Source organism: Pyxicephalus adspersus, chromosome 4, assembly GCF_032062135.1.
Source record: "Pyxicephalus adspersus chromosome 4, UCB_Pads_2.0, whole genome shotgun sequence".
Taxonomy (NCBI): Eukaryota; Metazoa; Chordata; class Amphibia; order Anura; family Pyxicephalidae; genus Pyxicephalus; species Pyxicephalus adspersus.
Window position 1 is genome coordinate 54633337 of NC_092861.1, and position 15792 is coordinate 54649128.

Sequence of the window (15792 nt, forward strand, 5' to 3'; positions counted from 1 at the left end):
TTTTCAGGGAATGAGTATGGGGTTTAATACACCCCTCTACTTATTTCCTAGGGTTAAAATTAAACCTCCTATAAACGCTTGGTACAAACACAGCAATCTGTGGCAAAAAGCATCATAGGCGTTTATAAAAGTTTTTCAGCATTTTAAGGCAATCTTTAAAACACTTGTAAAAATGCATATAAATGCAGTAGGAGCATTTATATGTGTTTTAAAAACAGTCCATGCAGACCCAGCCCTAGTTAGATTTAAACCCAAGACCAGCAGTGAACATGAGGAGTGCTCCTTAATGACCTTCTTCCCTAATCCTAGGTTTATGTAAATGTCCCACACCTTCAGACTTTGCACTTTTTTAGGAGGGAAAAAAACAATTAATACGTCTGTAATTGTTGTAATTTATTACAAAAGATCTGTAACAGTAGATTCCACGAATTGCAAATAAAAATGTTTGTTCATGATAATATTATTATTATGATAGTTGACTATTATTGACAGAATATTATATTATATTGTCTTTGTTGACAGGTGTTGGACATAATTTATATATTCCAGTTCTTTGCAATTATCCTTATGCTAGTTACGGGATCTCTGGGTTATGCCATAGCCATTCTGGTTCTATGCACCCTAAATATTATTTTATCACTCGTTGAACTCCGTAGGGTAAGTTATTGAAATACTTTTTATGCCTCAATATTCCACTTTGAAAATATTATTGAGCACACTGTAAAATTTATCATCATAATCTTAATCAGAAATAGTGACCCAGTTTCACAAAAAATATTATAGTGAAAAGCTCATGAGAAAAAAACAAATACAAATACCAAGCCGTTATTCAAATAGCAACATTATCAAAAACATACAGCTGCTGTCAGAAAGTTCACCATCTTAACTCTGTGAAGACATAAGGATCTAAAACATCTATAACTTCCCTAATCTCATAATCGGCACCCATTCATTTTAGTCAATAGACAGGTTGAAATCCATACACATGTACTGTATGAAAAATGTATTCTGTTATCTGAAGTGAGTAGATAAGTACATACTTCCTAGAATTTTGCAAGACAGAATTTCATAATATCCAGTGCCAGAATTCATTGCATACCACTAGTCACTTTTGGATATCTAGAATTTTACAGCAGTAGTATGGGGGAAATATCCAAACTGCTAGAGACAATTTTTCATATGTAGCACATGCTCAATAATACTGTACTACTGATAAGCACATCTACCATATTTCTTCAGGACACCCATGTACTGGATGTTATATGAAGTTATAATTCAGATGACCCAAGCGACTGTAGTAATTTGTCAGTATAATCCTTTGTTCAGTCTGGCTGTTGTAAAATTCCACACGCAAGCCAGCAAGGAGGCAGAGCTTGAATAACACAGTGTGCCCAACCTAGATTGAGAACACCAGAAAGCCAGTACTGTTGACTCTATCCGTGTCCGTATCCCATTGTGCTAATCCTAAATCTCTTAATATTTTCTGTTAACTAATATCTCATACACATTGACAGATCTGCTTCCAATTTTACACTCAACCAGCTAGTCCAGTTGCTTTACTGGCAGTATTTGCTTGGTCTCACAATACTCCATATATGTACGAAATTTTGACTTTATTGATAAAATTATTTTATTATTTATTTATTTAAATTATTTTATTTATTTATTGGTTGAGATAAGGTAAACTACAGTACCATGTTACTTCTAAACAGATATGCTTGATGCTTGATTTGTTTTCAATCCTGGACCACATCCATTCAAGGTTGGTGGATCGCTCAGGTTCACGGATTAAGGTGTATCTTTTCCAGTCTTGCAGAGCTTTAATAAACCAGGCTCATTTCCCCTGGTTTAGCAATTCAAGCAACAATAAACAAGTCAAACAAAGGATCTTCAAAAGACTTAAATTGGGAGGAGGGAGGGGCTGAATAATGATCAGTTTCAATGGTTGCCCAATGACCATTAGCAATGGGATTATAAAGGATATTCCATGCTCCATCACAGTACCAGTGGACAGATGACCAATTTTGAGCTGTTTTATGTAAAACAACCAAAGGTGTTTGTTCAGAGAACCCTTTCATGATTTTTCAACTCTTTCCTTACATGACTTGTGTACTTTTATTCAGTATTTACTAACAGATTTAATGATTCCACATCCAATTAAAGACCTAAAACTCATTAGTCATTGTCTACTATTAAACTCACTTCAGATCCCCAATTATTTTGATCTTTGTATCTGATCACTGATCAGATCAGAAGTAAATTTTGGTCAGTATGTATTAGACCTTAGCAGCGTAGATTCATTTCTCCCACTTAGCAGATAACACTGTTTAACTATGAAGCCTGTAAAAAACCCTAAAGTGTCCCCTCAGCTAAAAACTGATGAGGCTTGTTCTGCATTACAAATATGCAGAACAAATGATTGTTTGCAGAAACATTGACAATTGTGATTTATACAAATTTTTGTGATGGTTGTTATTAGTGTTGGTGTTCAAATAGTGTTGGTAGTGTTGGTTGTTCTTATATTCGACCCGAATATGGCTGTTCGAATTCTGACAGACCCGACCCGAAAAAACATGGGATTCGACTTTGCAAATTCTTGTGTAAAAAAATGTGTTAAAAAAGAGGCTTTAATGTTAATTTATTGAATGTGTATGATTTGTGTAACTAACTTTTATTTTTTTACAGGTTATCCCACAATGACAGGATGATTCCCATGGCTGCACAGCCGTGGAAATACTCCTGTCAGTGTGGGATCCCCGGGCACTAGAGGTTAAATGAAGACGAGTCTCCCCATTCATCTCCTCTAGTGCTCTGTGATTGGCTGTGGAAAGGTAAACCCTAATGACAGCTCAAGCGTCATCAGGATTAACTGTGAAGTATCAAAATTTTGCTATAGAGCACCATGATCTGTGGTCACACCCCTGTTTAAAAATACCTAAATCTTTGCCGATATTGATCTACTAGTAAATCTCCTTGTCATGACTCTACCTTCTTGTACTTTGAGACATTTTTTGACACTAATTGTTGTATAATGTACTCAGTAAGGAATTCATAAACTTGATTATTTGATAAATGATGAAGTCATAACATAAAATTGGGTCAAGCAATAAGGTCTACTACTTTGTTACAAGAAAAAATTGGGCAATCTCAAACCATAATCTTCCTTTATTGCTCATTAAAATATCAAGTACCTAACTGGTTGTCTTTTACCCAAACATTTTGTTAGTGAAAGTTATTGGTCAGGGAAATAGTTCACTATCTGGTTGGCTCTAGGAAGTGCTATATTTTTATTACACAAAGCAGAAAGTAAGACAACCATTATAATAGTTTGTTGTATTTATTATCTTCTATTAGCTATCCACAAAGCTCCACAATCTGGTCAAAGCTCATAACAACATGAAATGTACTGTCTATCAAAGAAATGGAGGTATGTAATTTGATTTCTTCTAAATGATAGTATAAAATGTGTGTAATGGTTAACGTTAAAAAGAAAGCAACTTCTATATTCTTCCTAATTTATATCAATAAAATGCGGATACTTACAATCAAGTGAAATAGTATTTACACCATATAGAAAATTTGGCCTTTTTCAGCATCTAAACATGCAAACATTAGCATTTCAATTCAAACACTTCTACATACATTAGCGATATTCTTGAATAAAAACACGAGGAGAAGTGTATTCAACAAAAAATAAATAGATGTAATGATGAACTGTAAAGTTAATCCTTGGTCCTATGAGCTGGTATTGCCTCCCTACTTACTTCTTGTTGGTAGGCCTTTTGCAAACCTTCCCATTATTATCTGAGATTACCTGTGTAAAACCACTCCTCTACGCACAGAATGCTTTGTCTCCTCCAATTAACTGAAGATTTTAAATATTCTTGCTAAGGTCTACATGGACGTTTTTAAAAACGGATGTAAACTTTCCTATCACTTTTATATGCGTTTTCATGCACTTTTACAAGCATTTTAAACCTTGTCTTAAAAACGATAAAAAAATCTTATAATTGCTTATGACGCATTTTAATTTTAACCCTTTTAGTGAATGAGTTCAGGGGTACATAAAACCCCCTTATTCCCTGAAAGGGTTAAAAATATGTGTAAAAAAATAAGACAGGCTTTAATGTTAAAGTATTTTAATAAATGTGTGTGTTTTTTGTAACCTAAACTTTTTTTTACAGGTTATCCCACAATGACAGGATGATTCCCCCTGCACTTATTGCCCAGGGTGGAGTGGCGAAGATCTGGGGGTCTCCCCTATTAAGGGGGCCTTCCAGATTCCAAAGTCCTGCTTAAAATGCCTATAAAAGCCCATTGTTTTCAATGGAAGCTTTCATTAAAAGCTTAAAAACGGACGGGGCGCATGCGCGTGGTTTGACGGACGGATGTTTCCGCGTTAGGCTCCGCTCGGCTCCGGGCTTTCAGCAAGAAAAGTAGCGTATCTCGCGGATAAATTACACATTTTTGTGACCCTGGCGAGTTCTTACAGCACCGGGAAGAGAACTAAATGGGACCAGCATCTAAATCAAAGCGTCCTGCGGCGCAACAGAATCCATCCCGCGGCGCGGCCTCCAAATCCAAGATGGCGCCGATGCCTTCACCTCCGGCGTCCTCAACCTCCTCACCTGCACATCACTCCGAAGATAGCACAGATGCCTCCCTGGGCATTCCTCCGGAGCACACCATCAATGAGGATTCCTTTTTTTTACAAAAAATGAGAATCATGATCCGAGAGGAACTAACGCAAGCTACAACATCTATTGTATCGGAGTTAAAGCGTGATATTAAAGAGATTGGTCATCGCATAAATACTCTGGAATCCAGAATGGACGATGCTACGACAGTACTGGATAGCTTGGATAAGGATATGAATGCGGCACAAAAAGAGATTTCTCTTCTGAAAGATCAATTGGAAGACTACGAAAACCGGTCCAGACGTAGTAATCTACGTATTAGAGGTATTCCTGAGACAGTTCTGGACTTACAGGGTTACGTCGTGGCCATGTTTCAAGAGCTAGCACCAGAGCTCTCATTGGACCGTCTAGAGCTGGACAGGGTTCACCGTTCCCTAGGTCCCAAAAAGTTAAATGGTCCGCCTAGAGACATTATAGTAAAATTTCATTTCTTTCGCACTAAAGATGTTCTCTTACAAAAGGCCCGGAATGGTTCCCGTTTACAGTTTCAAGGTATGGACTATAGCCTATTTGCAGATTTAGCATCTTCTACACTAGCCAAACGGCGAGCCCTTCGCCCCTTCTTACAAATCCTTTCAGCTAACGGGATTCGCTACCGATGGGGTTATCCCTTTAAGCTGATGTTCCAGACACAAGGAGCTCAATACCAATTTTCCTCACCCGAGGACGCCCAATCCTGCCTTGCTCAACTGGGTCTTTCCTACACGCCTGAACATACCCTGTCTTCAGATCAACAGAATTCTAACATTCTAGGCTCAGCACATTCAGGTCGGTCTCCCTCATCACCTCACGATTCTGAACAGGGTTCCCGTGGTTCTATTCAGCGCTCTCAAGTCCTTACACGTTTGGCAACCCAAGTCTTCTCACCTAAGTCTCCAGGTTAACAGTTTTGCAATTTAACAACACAACAAATTTCTATAGATTTCTCTTCCATTTTCCGCCATTTTTGATGGGACACAAATTCCATTTACTTTTCCAGAACTTTCCGTGAGTACACCTGTTCCTGATATGGCCCGTGTGTTGATCGCATGCACCCCCACCGGATTACTCAGGACTGGCGGGATGGGTTTTTGAGGTTGAGTAATCATAACAAATATGTCTCTCCAAGGGCTCTTGGAGCGGCTTTTGGCCCTTTTGGCCCCTTTGTTATGCCCTATTTGGGGTATATTTTGTTTGTTTTGGTATTTTTGTTCTCTTTATGTTTTTTTTTGGGTTCTTTACTGTATACAGGATTAGTTGTAATACTCGACTGATATATAGCATCATATCTATAAGCATAGCTATGTTCATATGTCTTTTTCTGTCATGGCTCTACGTATAATGTCAATTAATGTCAAGGGTCTTAATTCACCGTCCAAACGCAAAGTAGTATTTAACTATTGTCACTCATCAGGCATTGATGTGGTGTGTATGCAGGAAAAGCATTTCTCGGTAACCTCAACACCTAAGTTTATGCATGCTCACTATCCTCAAGTATATCTGGCATCAACGATTAAGAAACACAGAGGTGTTCTTATAGCCTTCCACCGGCGCATGCCTTTTAATTGTACACATCAAATAGCAGATCCAGAGGGCCGATATCTGATTTTGAGGGGTTCCCTGCAGAATACTGAGGTCACCTTCCTAGCTTATTATGCTCCAAATTCTCCTCCTGTTTCCTTTTTTAGGGAAATGTTAGAGGAAACTAGGCAATGTATTAAGGGGGCTTTGATCTGCTGTGGTGACTCTAACATGGTATTTAATAATAAACTGGACAGGAACACAAAATCCACCAGTGTTTCCCCAGTAGATAATGAAGCGATACAGGACTGCTTCCTGAGTCTGGGCTTGCTCGACGTCTGGCGTGAGTTGCACCCTTTATCCCGTGACTACACATATTACTCAGCACCCCACAATTCTCACTCCAGAATCGACCACATCTGGGTCCCTAGAACTATGCTACCAGTTGTTCTAAAAGCTACTATACCGGCGGTACCATGGTCTGACCATGATCCAGTGATAATAACATGTTCATCAATAGTGGTTAGACCCAGCACTGGACAATGGACACTTAATGATTTTCTACTAATATGCCCAGATACAATACAAAAACTAACGGATTTGACTGCAGAATTTTTCCAATTTAATACTGGATCAGTATCAACTTCCACATTATTGTGGGAGGCTTATAAATCAGTTATGCGTGGTCACTTAATCCAACTTGCGGCGATTAAGAAGCGGGAGCGAACACAGGCCCAGGCTCAACTTGAAGCTGTCTATTCGAGACAAGTCCAGTTACACAAATTAAACCCCACATTGGGAACCTCAATCGCACTGCGTAAAGCACGGACTGAATTAAACCTCTGTCTATCTAATCAGGCCGCATACCAATTGCAGAGGACGAGACATAAATTCTATCATTGCGGCAATAAACCAGGCACTTTGCTTGCTAAAAGATTACGTACTTTTACACCGCAGCAGACTCCGATCTCCCTTCGTACAGCCACTAAACATTTAACTAGCAATCCTTTAGATATAGTTCAAGAGTTCCAAATTCGATTGTCAAATCTTTATTCCGACCCTCCGGCGATGGATGAAAGCAAAGCCGATAGTTTTTTTGCTAACATTAATCTGCCTAAAATGAACAGTTTGGACTTGGAGGAATTGCAACGGGACATTACGGCATCAGAAATTACTGTGGCTATAAAATCCCTGAGAATAGGCAAACGCCCTGGTCCAGACGTTTTTTCTCCATTGTACTATAAGAAATTGCAAACAGTCTTGACTCCTCATTTACAGGTTTTATTTAATGATCTGAAAATCCCTGTGGGCATCTATTGCCATGATACCTAAACCATCGACTGACCACACATCTTGGACCAATTACAGACCCATCTCACTTCTCAATACAGATGTTAAAATTTTGGCTAAAATCTTGGGCTATGAGGCTGAATAGATTCCTAGGCAGTTTAATACATGGTGACCAAGTGGGTTTTGTCCCAAAACGCCAAGCAGGTGATAATATACGTAGAGCCCTCCAGTTACTATATTATTCTCACTCTAAATCCATCCAAAGTATGATGTTATCGTTAGATGTGCGGAAGGTCTTTGACTCTATATCATGGCAATATTTGTTTTACGCTCTCAAACGGTGGGGCTTTGGCACGCATTTTTTGCATTGGATCGAAGCATTGTATGCCTCACCGTCTGCTACTGTGAAATATATGGGATATGTCTCATCTCCATTTCGGATCTTGCGAGGGACCAGACAGGGCTGTCCCCTTTCTCCCATACTGTTTATTTTAGCTCTGGAACCTTTGGCTGCAGCTGTACGTGTTAATCAAGATATAGCTGGGGTAGAGGTGCTTAATACAGTACACAAAATCATGCTGTTTGCAGACGATATATTATTGACCCTTACAACCCCTATCACGTCATTGCCCAATTTGCAGAAATTACTTGCTCATTTTTCAGAGGTTTCAGGTTTGGTAATCAATAATGAAAAATCAAAAGCGTTAAATATTACTTTACCAGAACCAGTTGTAAACACCTTACAATCACATTTTGCCTATAAATGGTTGGAAGCTATCCCTTATTTGGGTATTAAGCTAACATCTCACCTATCATCTATGTACAAGGCAAATTACCCGCCTTTGTTCAAAGAGCTCTCAGTTCTGCGTCATAAATGGCGCAGTTTTCCGCTGTCCTGGATAGGAAGAATACATGCCATCAAAATGACTTACCTTCCAAAATTGTTATACCTGTTCCGCACTCTTCCAATACCTGTTCCGATGCAAGTCCTTAAAGATGAACAAAGGAAAGTGCTGCGATTTGTTTGGCACCCTGGAAGGCCACGGGTGCCGGATAGGACGCTGTACCGCAATAGATTACGAGGGGGGCTTTCGGTCCCCAATCTTTGTACATATTTGCAAGCAGCTCTGCTGGCCCCTTTGGTAGCACTTCATCGTTTTACAGACTCGCCAATTTGGGCTAAAATATATGCTGCTGAGTTAAAAACGGTACATTTATTTAATCTTCTATGGCTGCCTCAATCAGAACGTCCTTTGGTGGCTGATCCCACATTATCCTACGCTTTGGGTATCTGGGATAGAGTTAAGACATCAGCAGGCTTGATGTCAGCACACACTCCTTTAATTGGCATAGTAAATTGCCCCATCTTCAAGCCGGCTTATGAAAACCCCATGGCTTTTCAATGGTGGGCTAGGAAACCTGTTAGGTATGTATATGATGTGTTTTCGTTTATTGGGATCAAGTCCTTTACCTATTTACAGGAGCACTGGAAATTACCCTCTAGTGAACTTTTCCGATATATACAAATTCGGCACTTCCTCACAAATTTATTACTACGAGTAACAGATTCCACTTTGAAACTCACCAGCTTTGAAGCCTGTTGCTATAGGGGCTCTAGTTCGGCGGGGTTGGTTTCTATGCTTTATAGCTTGTTAATTAATAAAGATACTCACCCTCTTTCTTATGTAAAAAGATGGGAAGAAGATTTAGGATCCAGGTTGGATGATGAGGAGTGGCATAGGATATGGCAGAATATAGCTACTTCCTCTTCGAATGTTATCATGCAGGAAAATGCATATAAAGTACTATTTAGGTGGTACTTTACCCCAGCAAGAGTTGCAAAATTTATCAATGGGGGAGATCCACATTGTTTTAGAGGTTGTACAGAACTAGGTACGTTTCGCCATATTTGGTGGGACTGTCCTGTGGTTAAAAAGCTGTGGATCAGAATATTTAATTATATAAGATCTATCATACATGTGTCCCTTAAAAGAGACCCTTGGATGGCATTACTTCATAATATAGGTTCTGGCTTTTCTAAACACCAGAGAAAATTACTTTCTTTCATTTTTCTGGCTACAAGACAAGTGATTGCAGCCGCATGGCGAAAACCCACGTTAAGTTTTCAAGCAGTACTATCTAGACTATCGGACACCATGGTCTTAGAAAAAATGTCAGCTATTGCTAATGATTCTATGCATAATTTCTATAAGGTTTGGACTCCTTGGCTAGATCATCATACAGCCTTAGGCATAGACCGTAGAGTTTTTCAAATATAAATCACTGTAGTATCAAACTGTAATGTCAGATTCGAGTACTTCTTTTTCTTTTTTTTTGTATTGTTCCCCTAGTTTTTTTTGTTTATCTTTTTGCTGTATTGCGGTGGTATTTTTTTTGTATTTTACTGTTAGTGTTTTTAGTGCTTAGTGCTTAAAAACGCTTAGTGCTTAGTGCTTAAAAACGCTTGTAAAAGCCTCCATTGAATTCAAAAGGAACATTTTCAAGCATTTTCAAACGCCTTTTCTCACATTTACCCTGCATTTTAATTTTTAAAACGTTGCAAGGAACATTCCGGATACTGCTCAAAAATGTGCCTCAAGAAAACGTCCTGGTGTAGATTAGCCTATTGGAATGCCTGGGAATTTCACACATGGGCTTTTAAAGCCTCAGGTTAATGCTGGGGAAAACGTCCGTGTAGACTAAGCCTAAGCCATTCCTTGGTGGATTTGCCACTGTTCATGGTTTAGGTGGCTTGGTCTTTGCCTTTATGTTCGATGACAAATTGTAGTTTTACCCCCTTGGTATTTTTTTACAGCAACATCTCCCATGTAGTTTTAATTGGTGCAGTCTCTTTCAAATTATAGATGCAGGTTCTTGTTTGAAATGTATTTCTTTGCTAGATGCAGAGGCATACACAGACTACTTTCTTAAGGCCTTAGAATATGATAGCACACATCAAGAGAACCCCAGACTCTCATCTGAGGTTCAAAAATTACTAATAATTGCACCATCTGAAAAACCTAATTTGAGTATTTAAAGTGGTGGTAAATTTGTTTTCTTCAAATAGATGCAATCTGCAGTTTTATAAACCTAAATTCAAGAATAAATCCACCATGCCAGTTTTACAGTAAATATCATTGAAGTGTATCACTTATCAATTTTCATAAGGTTATTTTCTTTTTAAAATTTCTTTATCTTATACTTATATTTTTATGAGTATATGATATACTCATTGAGGACTTGAATTTTGAATATTCTTACCTTTTCGTGCTAATATGCTAGCCCATGGCTCCGATCTTGTAGTTTTTGCAGGAACTGCATACTTTCAGACCTTATCAGACACTTCTCTCCAGCATGTCATCCCAGCTTAGAGTAAACTAAAACTGCGTACACACGTCAGATTTTTCTCGCCCGATAATCGGCATCGGCCAGATATCGGGCGAAAATCTGGCGTGTGTACAGTCGGCGTCGTCCATCGTCCGAACGACCGTCCTGGCGGATCCACGGACGATGAAGGACGACCGATCCTAATGTAAGGGAAGGGGGAGAGCGACGGAGCGGCACCCTGCTGCGCGCTCTCCCCCTTCCCTTACATTAGGATCGGTCGGATTAGGATTCCCTTACATTAGATCGGCCCTCCCCTCTCCATAGAGCAGAACGGTGCTGTATGTACTGAAACACATTTCTACTATGCCAACAGTGCAAAGACATGCACACAATTATTCCCAAATGGTCTCCTGTGTTTAAATGGGAGAAGTTAGAAGGTAGAAAGGGGTTATCTGAAGCTTCTCACACAAATGTTTTGATTTCCTTTATTATCTTTTTATAGTTCAGAGTCTGCTTTGACCTAAAATTGAACATGTCTTATTTTAAAGTATGTCTTAAATTGTTGAGTTCCATGAACCAGTACATAACCAGTACATAATAAGCAATACTTATTAGAAGCCATTCCTATAATACAGGAGTGCCCACACTTTTTTGGCTTGCAAGCTACTTTTAAAATGACTAAGTCAAAACGATCTACCAACAATAAAAACTTAGACTTAATAACTCCTGTGTGCTGTAGAGTTTATTTTGAAAGGTAGATCGCGATCCACCTGTTGGGCACCCCTGCTGTAAGATATACGGTACCATGTTCATACCTGTCCTGTGTGTATTTCATTGCAGAATGCAGCCAAGTTGAATCTCGCTATTTAGTTCCAGGGGATATTGTTGTTTTAACTGGAAAAAACTTTTTTATGTCATGTGATGCGGTCTTAATCAATGGGACATGTGTTGTGAATGAAGGAATGTTAACAGGTAAGTTATGTTCTATCCTTTAAATATTTTTATATTTAAAAGTAAACTAAAACATATAACACAGCTAGTGTTTCCTGTTTTTACACATATCACTATTTGATACATGTTATAATATTTTAAATATATTGACATGACAAAAATAATATATTAATGATAACATTTTGGTGTACTATATATGTGTCTAGTATTTGTGCACCTTTCTAGTATTTATTCATCAGTTCTGAAAAAAAAAAATGCTTTTAAAACGTGATTCAACTTTGATTATATGTTTTAAACATGCAGTACAATTGAATTTTCTAAGTAGGGTGATCAACTAAGACTATGTTCTGCTGGTCCCATTTGGAAGGGTCCTTGGTAGCAAAATGGTGAACTGTACCTTTCTTCCCTTAGCATTCTGTGTTAGCTGAGCTTGCTATATAAATTCAACTACTGTTTTTAGGATTAAAGGAGCAGTTTTGTTCCACACTGTTTATATAAATCATCAAGACATGAATTTTGAATTCTGTCCTGCCCATTTAAGGTATGTTTTCCAATCTGTAATTCCAGTCACCAGCCATCCTAACTGGCTAGGCTGGGATGACAAAGAGCTCATTAGGTCCAAACACATGGAAGGGGGGTAAAGGGTGTGAAAAATTATTATTCATACACTGTAATCAGATTGGTTTTACTTGACTCCATAGACAAAAACGCGGTGCTGGTACTGGTATTGGTCATTGTGTGCAGGAGACTTTGGACCCAGTGTGATTGTACTGCATGTAGGTTGTTCAGGGTTTAATTACTACACTTACATTTTGTTTTTTTTTTATATCAATTAGGCGAATCTATTCCTGTGACAAAAACTCAGCTGCCGCACCTAGATAAAACAATGCCATGGAAACAGTATAGTGGAGAAAATTATAAATGCCATGTTCTGTTCTGTGGAACTGAAGTAATACGTACTGAATCTACGACACAGGGCCCAGCCAAAGCTGTAGTTTTAAGAACAGGTGAGGTAATTCAGATTAAGATAAATGTATACTTTCTGAAAATGAATCATGCTTTTCCTTTTATAATCTTGATCAATAAACAGTTTCCTGTATGTAGTATGTAGAGCAACAACTGGGTCACAACCCATCGAAGACTTGCTTTTTATTTTATTTATTTTGTGTTTTTTATGATAGGTTTCAATACAACTAAAGGTGACATGGTGAGGTCTATATTATATCCAAAGCCATTAAACTTTAAACTACAGAGAGATGTAAGATGGTTCTATCGATTTCTTTTGTGCCTGGCCATCATTGGAATCATCTATGCGGTTACAATATATGTACAAAGGAAGGTAATACAACCTATAAAATGATAAGTTTTACCATTTCTACCTTTTCTGCTACAGTTAAGGATAAAATCCAGGTATATGTAAAAAGTGCAAATTATTTATTTTTACATTATTATTTTTTTTAAATACAAACATCCTACTTTCCTTAAATTGCTTTTGTATCAGTTTCTTGCAGTCCGCTGTATAGCACAGTACACTGTACAGCAGTGCTCTGAGAACTGTGCAAATTTACATGCCTAGAAGGATAAAAACACAAATCCTTTTGGCATGTAACACAGATCTACTGTACCATATATTTGGTATTCAGCTGTATGTTTCAGATTCAGTTTTGTGATACATTTAGCTGACCTTTCTCATTACAATGGATATCAATATAAATAAAAATGGGATTGGACAATCACATGGTATAACTTGTGTCCAGCTATATAATTAAATACAAATTAAGTCTAGGAAAAAGGCATGGTATACTGTCATGCAATCATTTTGACAAGCCTACACCTTTCAAATCCCAGAGAACCATAAATTAGGCTAGCAGCTTTTATTATATACTATATATATATATATATATATATATATATATATTTATATATATATAAATTGGATTTTAGAGGTACCTAAAAAGAGGCAAAAAAACTATTTATTAGGTACATAAAAACAACAGTTTTATTACAAACAAGTTAAAAATATTTTACTTCTTAATACGATACATGGAGATCTTCAGGGATGGAGGCAACAGGCCTTTTCATGGTTTTCCCGCTGTAATATTTTGTAAATGAGTATTATGGCTCGCCTCCTGTATTTGCTTCAGACTCAGCCGGTGCGACTCCTTCTCAAGTTGTTGCATAAATTAAATTCTGAATCTTTGAAATTCATTTGGAACACTGAAACCCCATCTTAACTAATTTCTTCTGCAGCTTCTGAAAGATAAAGGGGGCATGGCTTTCACGGACCCGATATTGTATCACAGGGCAGTTCACCTGACCCGCTTGGTAGACTGGTGCAGACATGCCAGCTTTAAGGGTTTGGTTAGACTGGAAGACTCAATGTCCCCTGTAATGTTAAGCATTGCAGCATGGTCCCTATCTGAGGAAATTGCTATCCTACGTCGCCACCCTCTAATAGGTGAAGTATTTATGTGTGGAAGGGATAGTTGCCTTCCCTTCCCCCATGTCTCCTATACTGGGGCACCCCAAGTTTCCAACCAGTAGGAAGGATCAGATGTTTAGGATTTAGATTGAGAATGGCATTTTCCGAGCTACCTATTTTTTATAACCTTCCACCTGGCTCAGCACAGAACAGCTTCAAGTAGATCACTACCTTCCTTGTCTAGATATGTGGAGAAGGATACAATACCATGATTTTTTCTCATCACTGCCATTGGCACAGGATTTTTTTGTCCCCTTACACCAATAGAAAGCCTGTGTGTCACTGGAGACCCCCTGAGAGGTGTGCTCTCCTATATGTATAAAATTACAAGTGTCAGCACATGATTCTTCTGTGCCCTATTTCGTAGCCAAATGGATAAGGGACCTTAGCTGTAAGTTTACTGAAGACCAAATAGACCTCATGCTATACTACGGGCACAAGGCCTCCATTAGTAACCGGTATCAAGAGACCAACTACAAATTGCTCACTAGATGGTATAGAACCCCTGATCGTCTGGTTAAAATGTGTCCACACACAAGCTCGTGCTGGAGATGTACATTTTTTGGAGCTGCCCTGTTCTGGCTATGTTCTGGGCGGGTGTTGCAGAAATTGTACAAAGATTGACAGGGATGTCGATCCATGACAAACTGGAGCTTGCCATAAAAAATCTCTACTGCACCATCTATTAAACGCAGCTAAAGCTTTTATTCCCCCATTGTGGAGGCAAACTATTCCCCCAACTGTACAGCATTGGGTAACCAGGGTGAATGATATACAATATATGGAAGAGCTTGTGAGATCAGATGATCGATCTTCACGTAGACTAATACGTACCTAGTTTTACTGGGATGACTTTAAGACCTCTGCAGAATATATACGACTGCTCCGCCCTCCTGCATAGGACCTTAGTGCTTGACTGACTTTTCCACACACCTCCCCTTTCCTCTCTTCCCCTTTGTGTCCTTCCACCCTCACACCTATTCTTTTCTACTGCTGTCTAACTCTTACTAATATTTTAAATTCTCTTTCTATCCTTTCCTTCTTATATTCTTCTCCTTTATTATTATTATAAAATCGGTGACCAATGAGACCTCAACAAGGTTGTTACGTTCTGGTTACAGACTGACTATTGAGTAATTGTTTCTTTTACCATATTGTAGCATGCTGTAAACTGTGTGTATATATATATATATATATATATATATATATATATATGTTTTTTTCTTTTCTATAATGTACATTGATACAGTATTGTTTACCTTATTTTTGTTCAATTTTATGATGCCTTCAACCTCTGTGGGATTAAGTTCTGTAAATGTCCATTTTGTTGGTTGCTAATAAAAAAAATTAAATAAAAAAATATATTTTGCTTGGTACTACTCCAGCATTTCATCTTTTATAAACAGTAGAGAAGATTACACATCTATTCATTAAGACAGTTTTCATCTATCCCCTTGTTGTTTTGAGGTAGTACTATTATAATATTACACAGGCATATTCAATATAAGAATAATTGGAGCTTGGAATACTTTCAAGACCTTGTTT

General features: G+C 38.1%; 1 protein-coding gene across 1 annotated transcript in view; it reads left to right on the plus strand.

The window, feature by feature from the left end:
- The window catches only part of LOC140329765 (probable cation-transporting ATPase 13A4), a 52128-nt gene that overhangs the window by 14899 nt on the left and 21437 nt on the right, over positions 1–15792 (plus strand). Inside the window, exons 8-12 of the mRNA XM_072410156.1 lie at positions 523–657; positions 3355–3427; positions 11655–11786; positions 12602–12772; positions 12947–13104. Of these exons, the coding sequence (XP_072266257.1) occupies positions 523–657; positions 3355–3427; positions 11655–11786; positions 12602–12772; positions 12947–13104 (669 nt within the window). The remainder of the gene's footprint in view (positions 1–522; positions 658–3354; positions 3428–11654; positions 11787–12601; positions 12773–12946; positions 13105–15792) is intronic.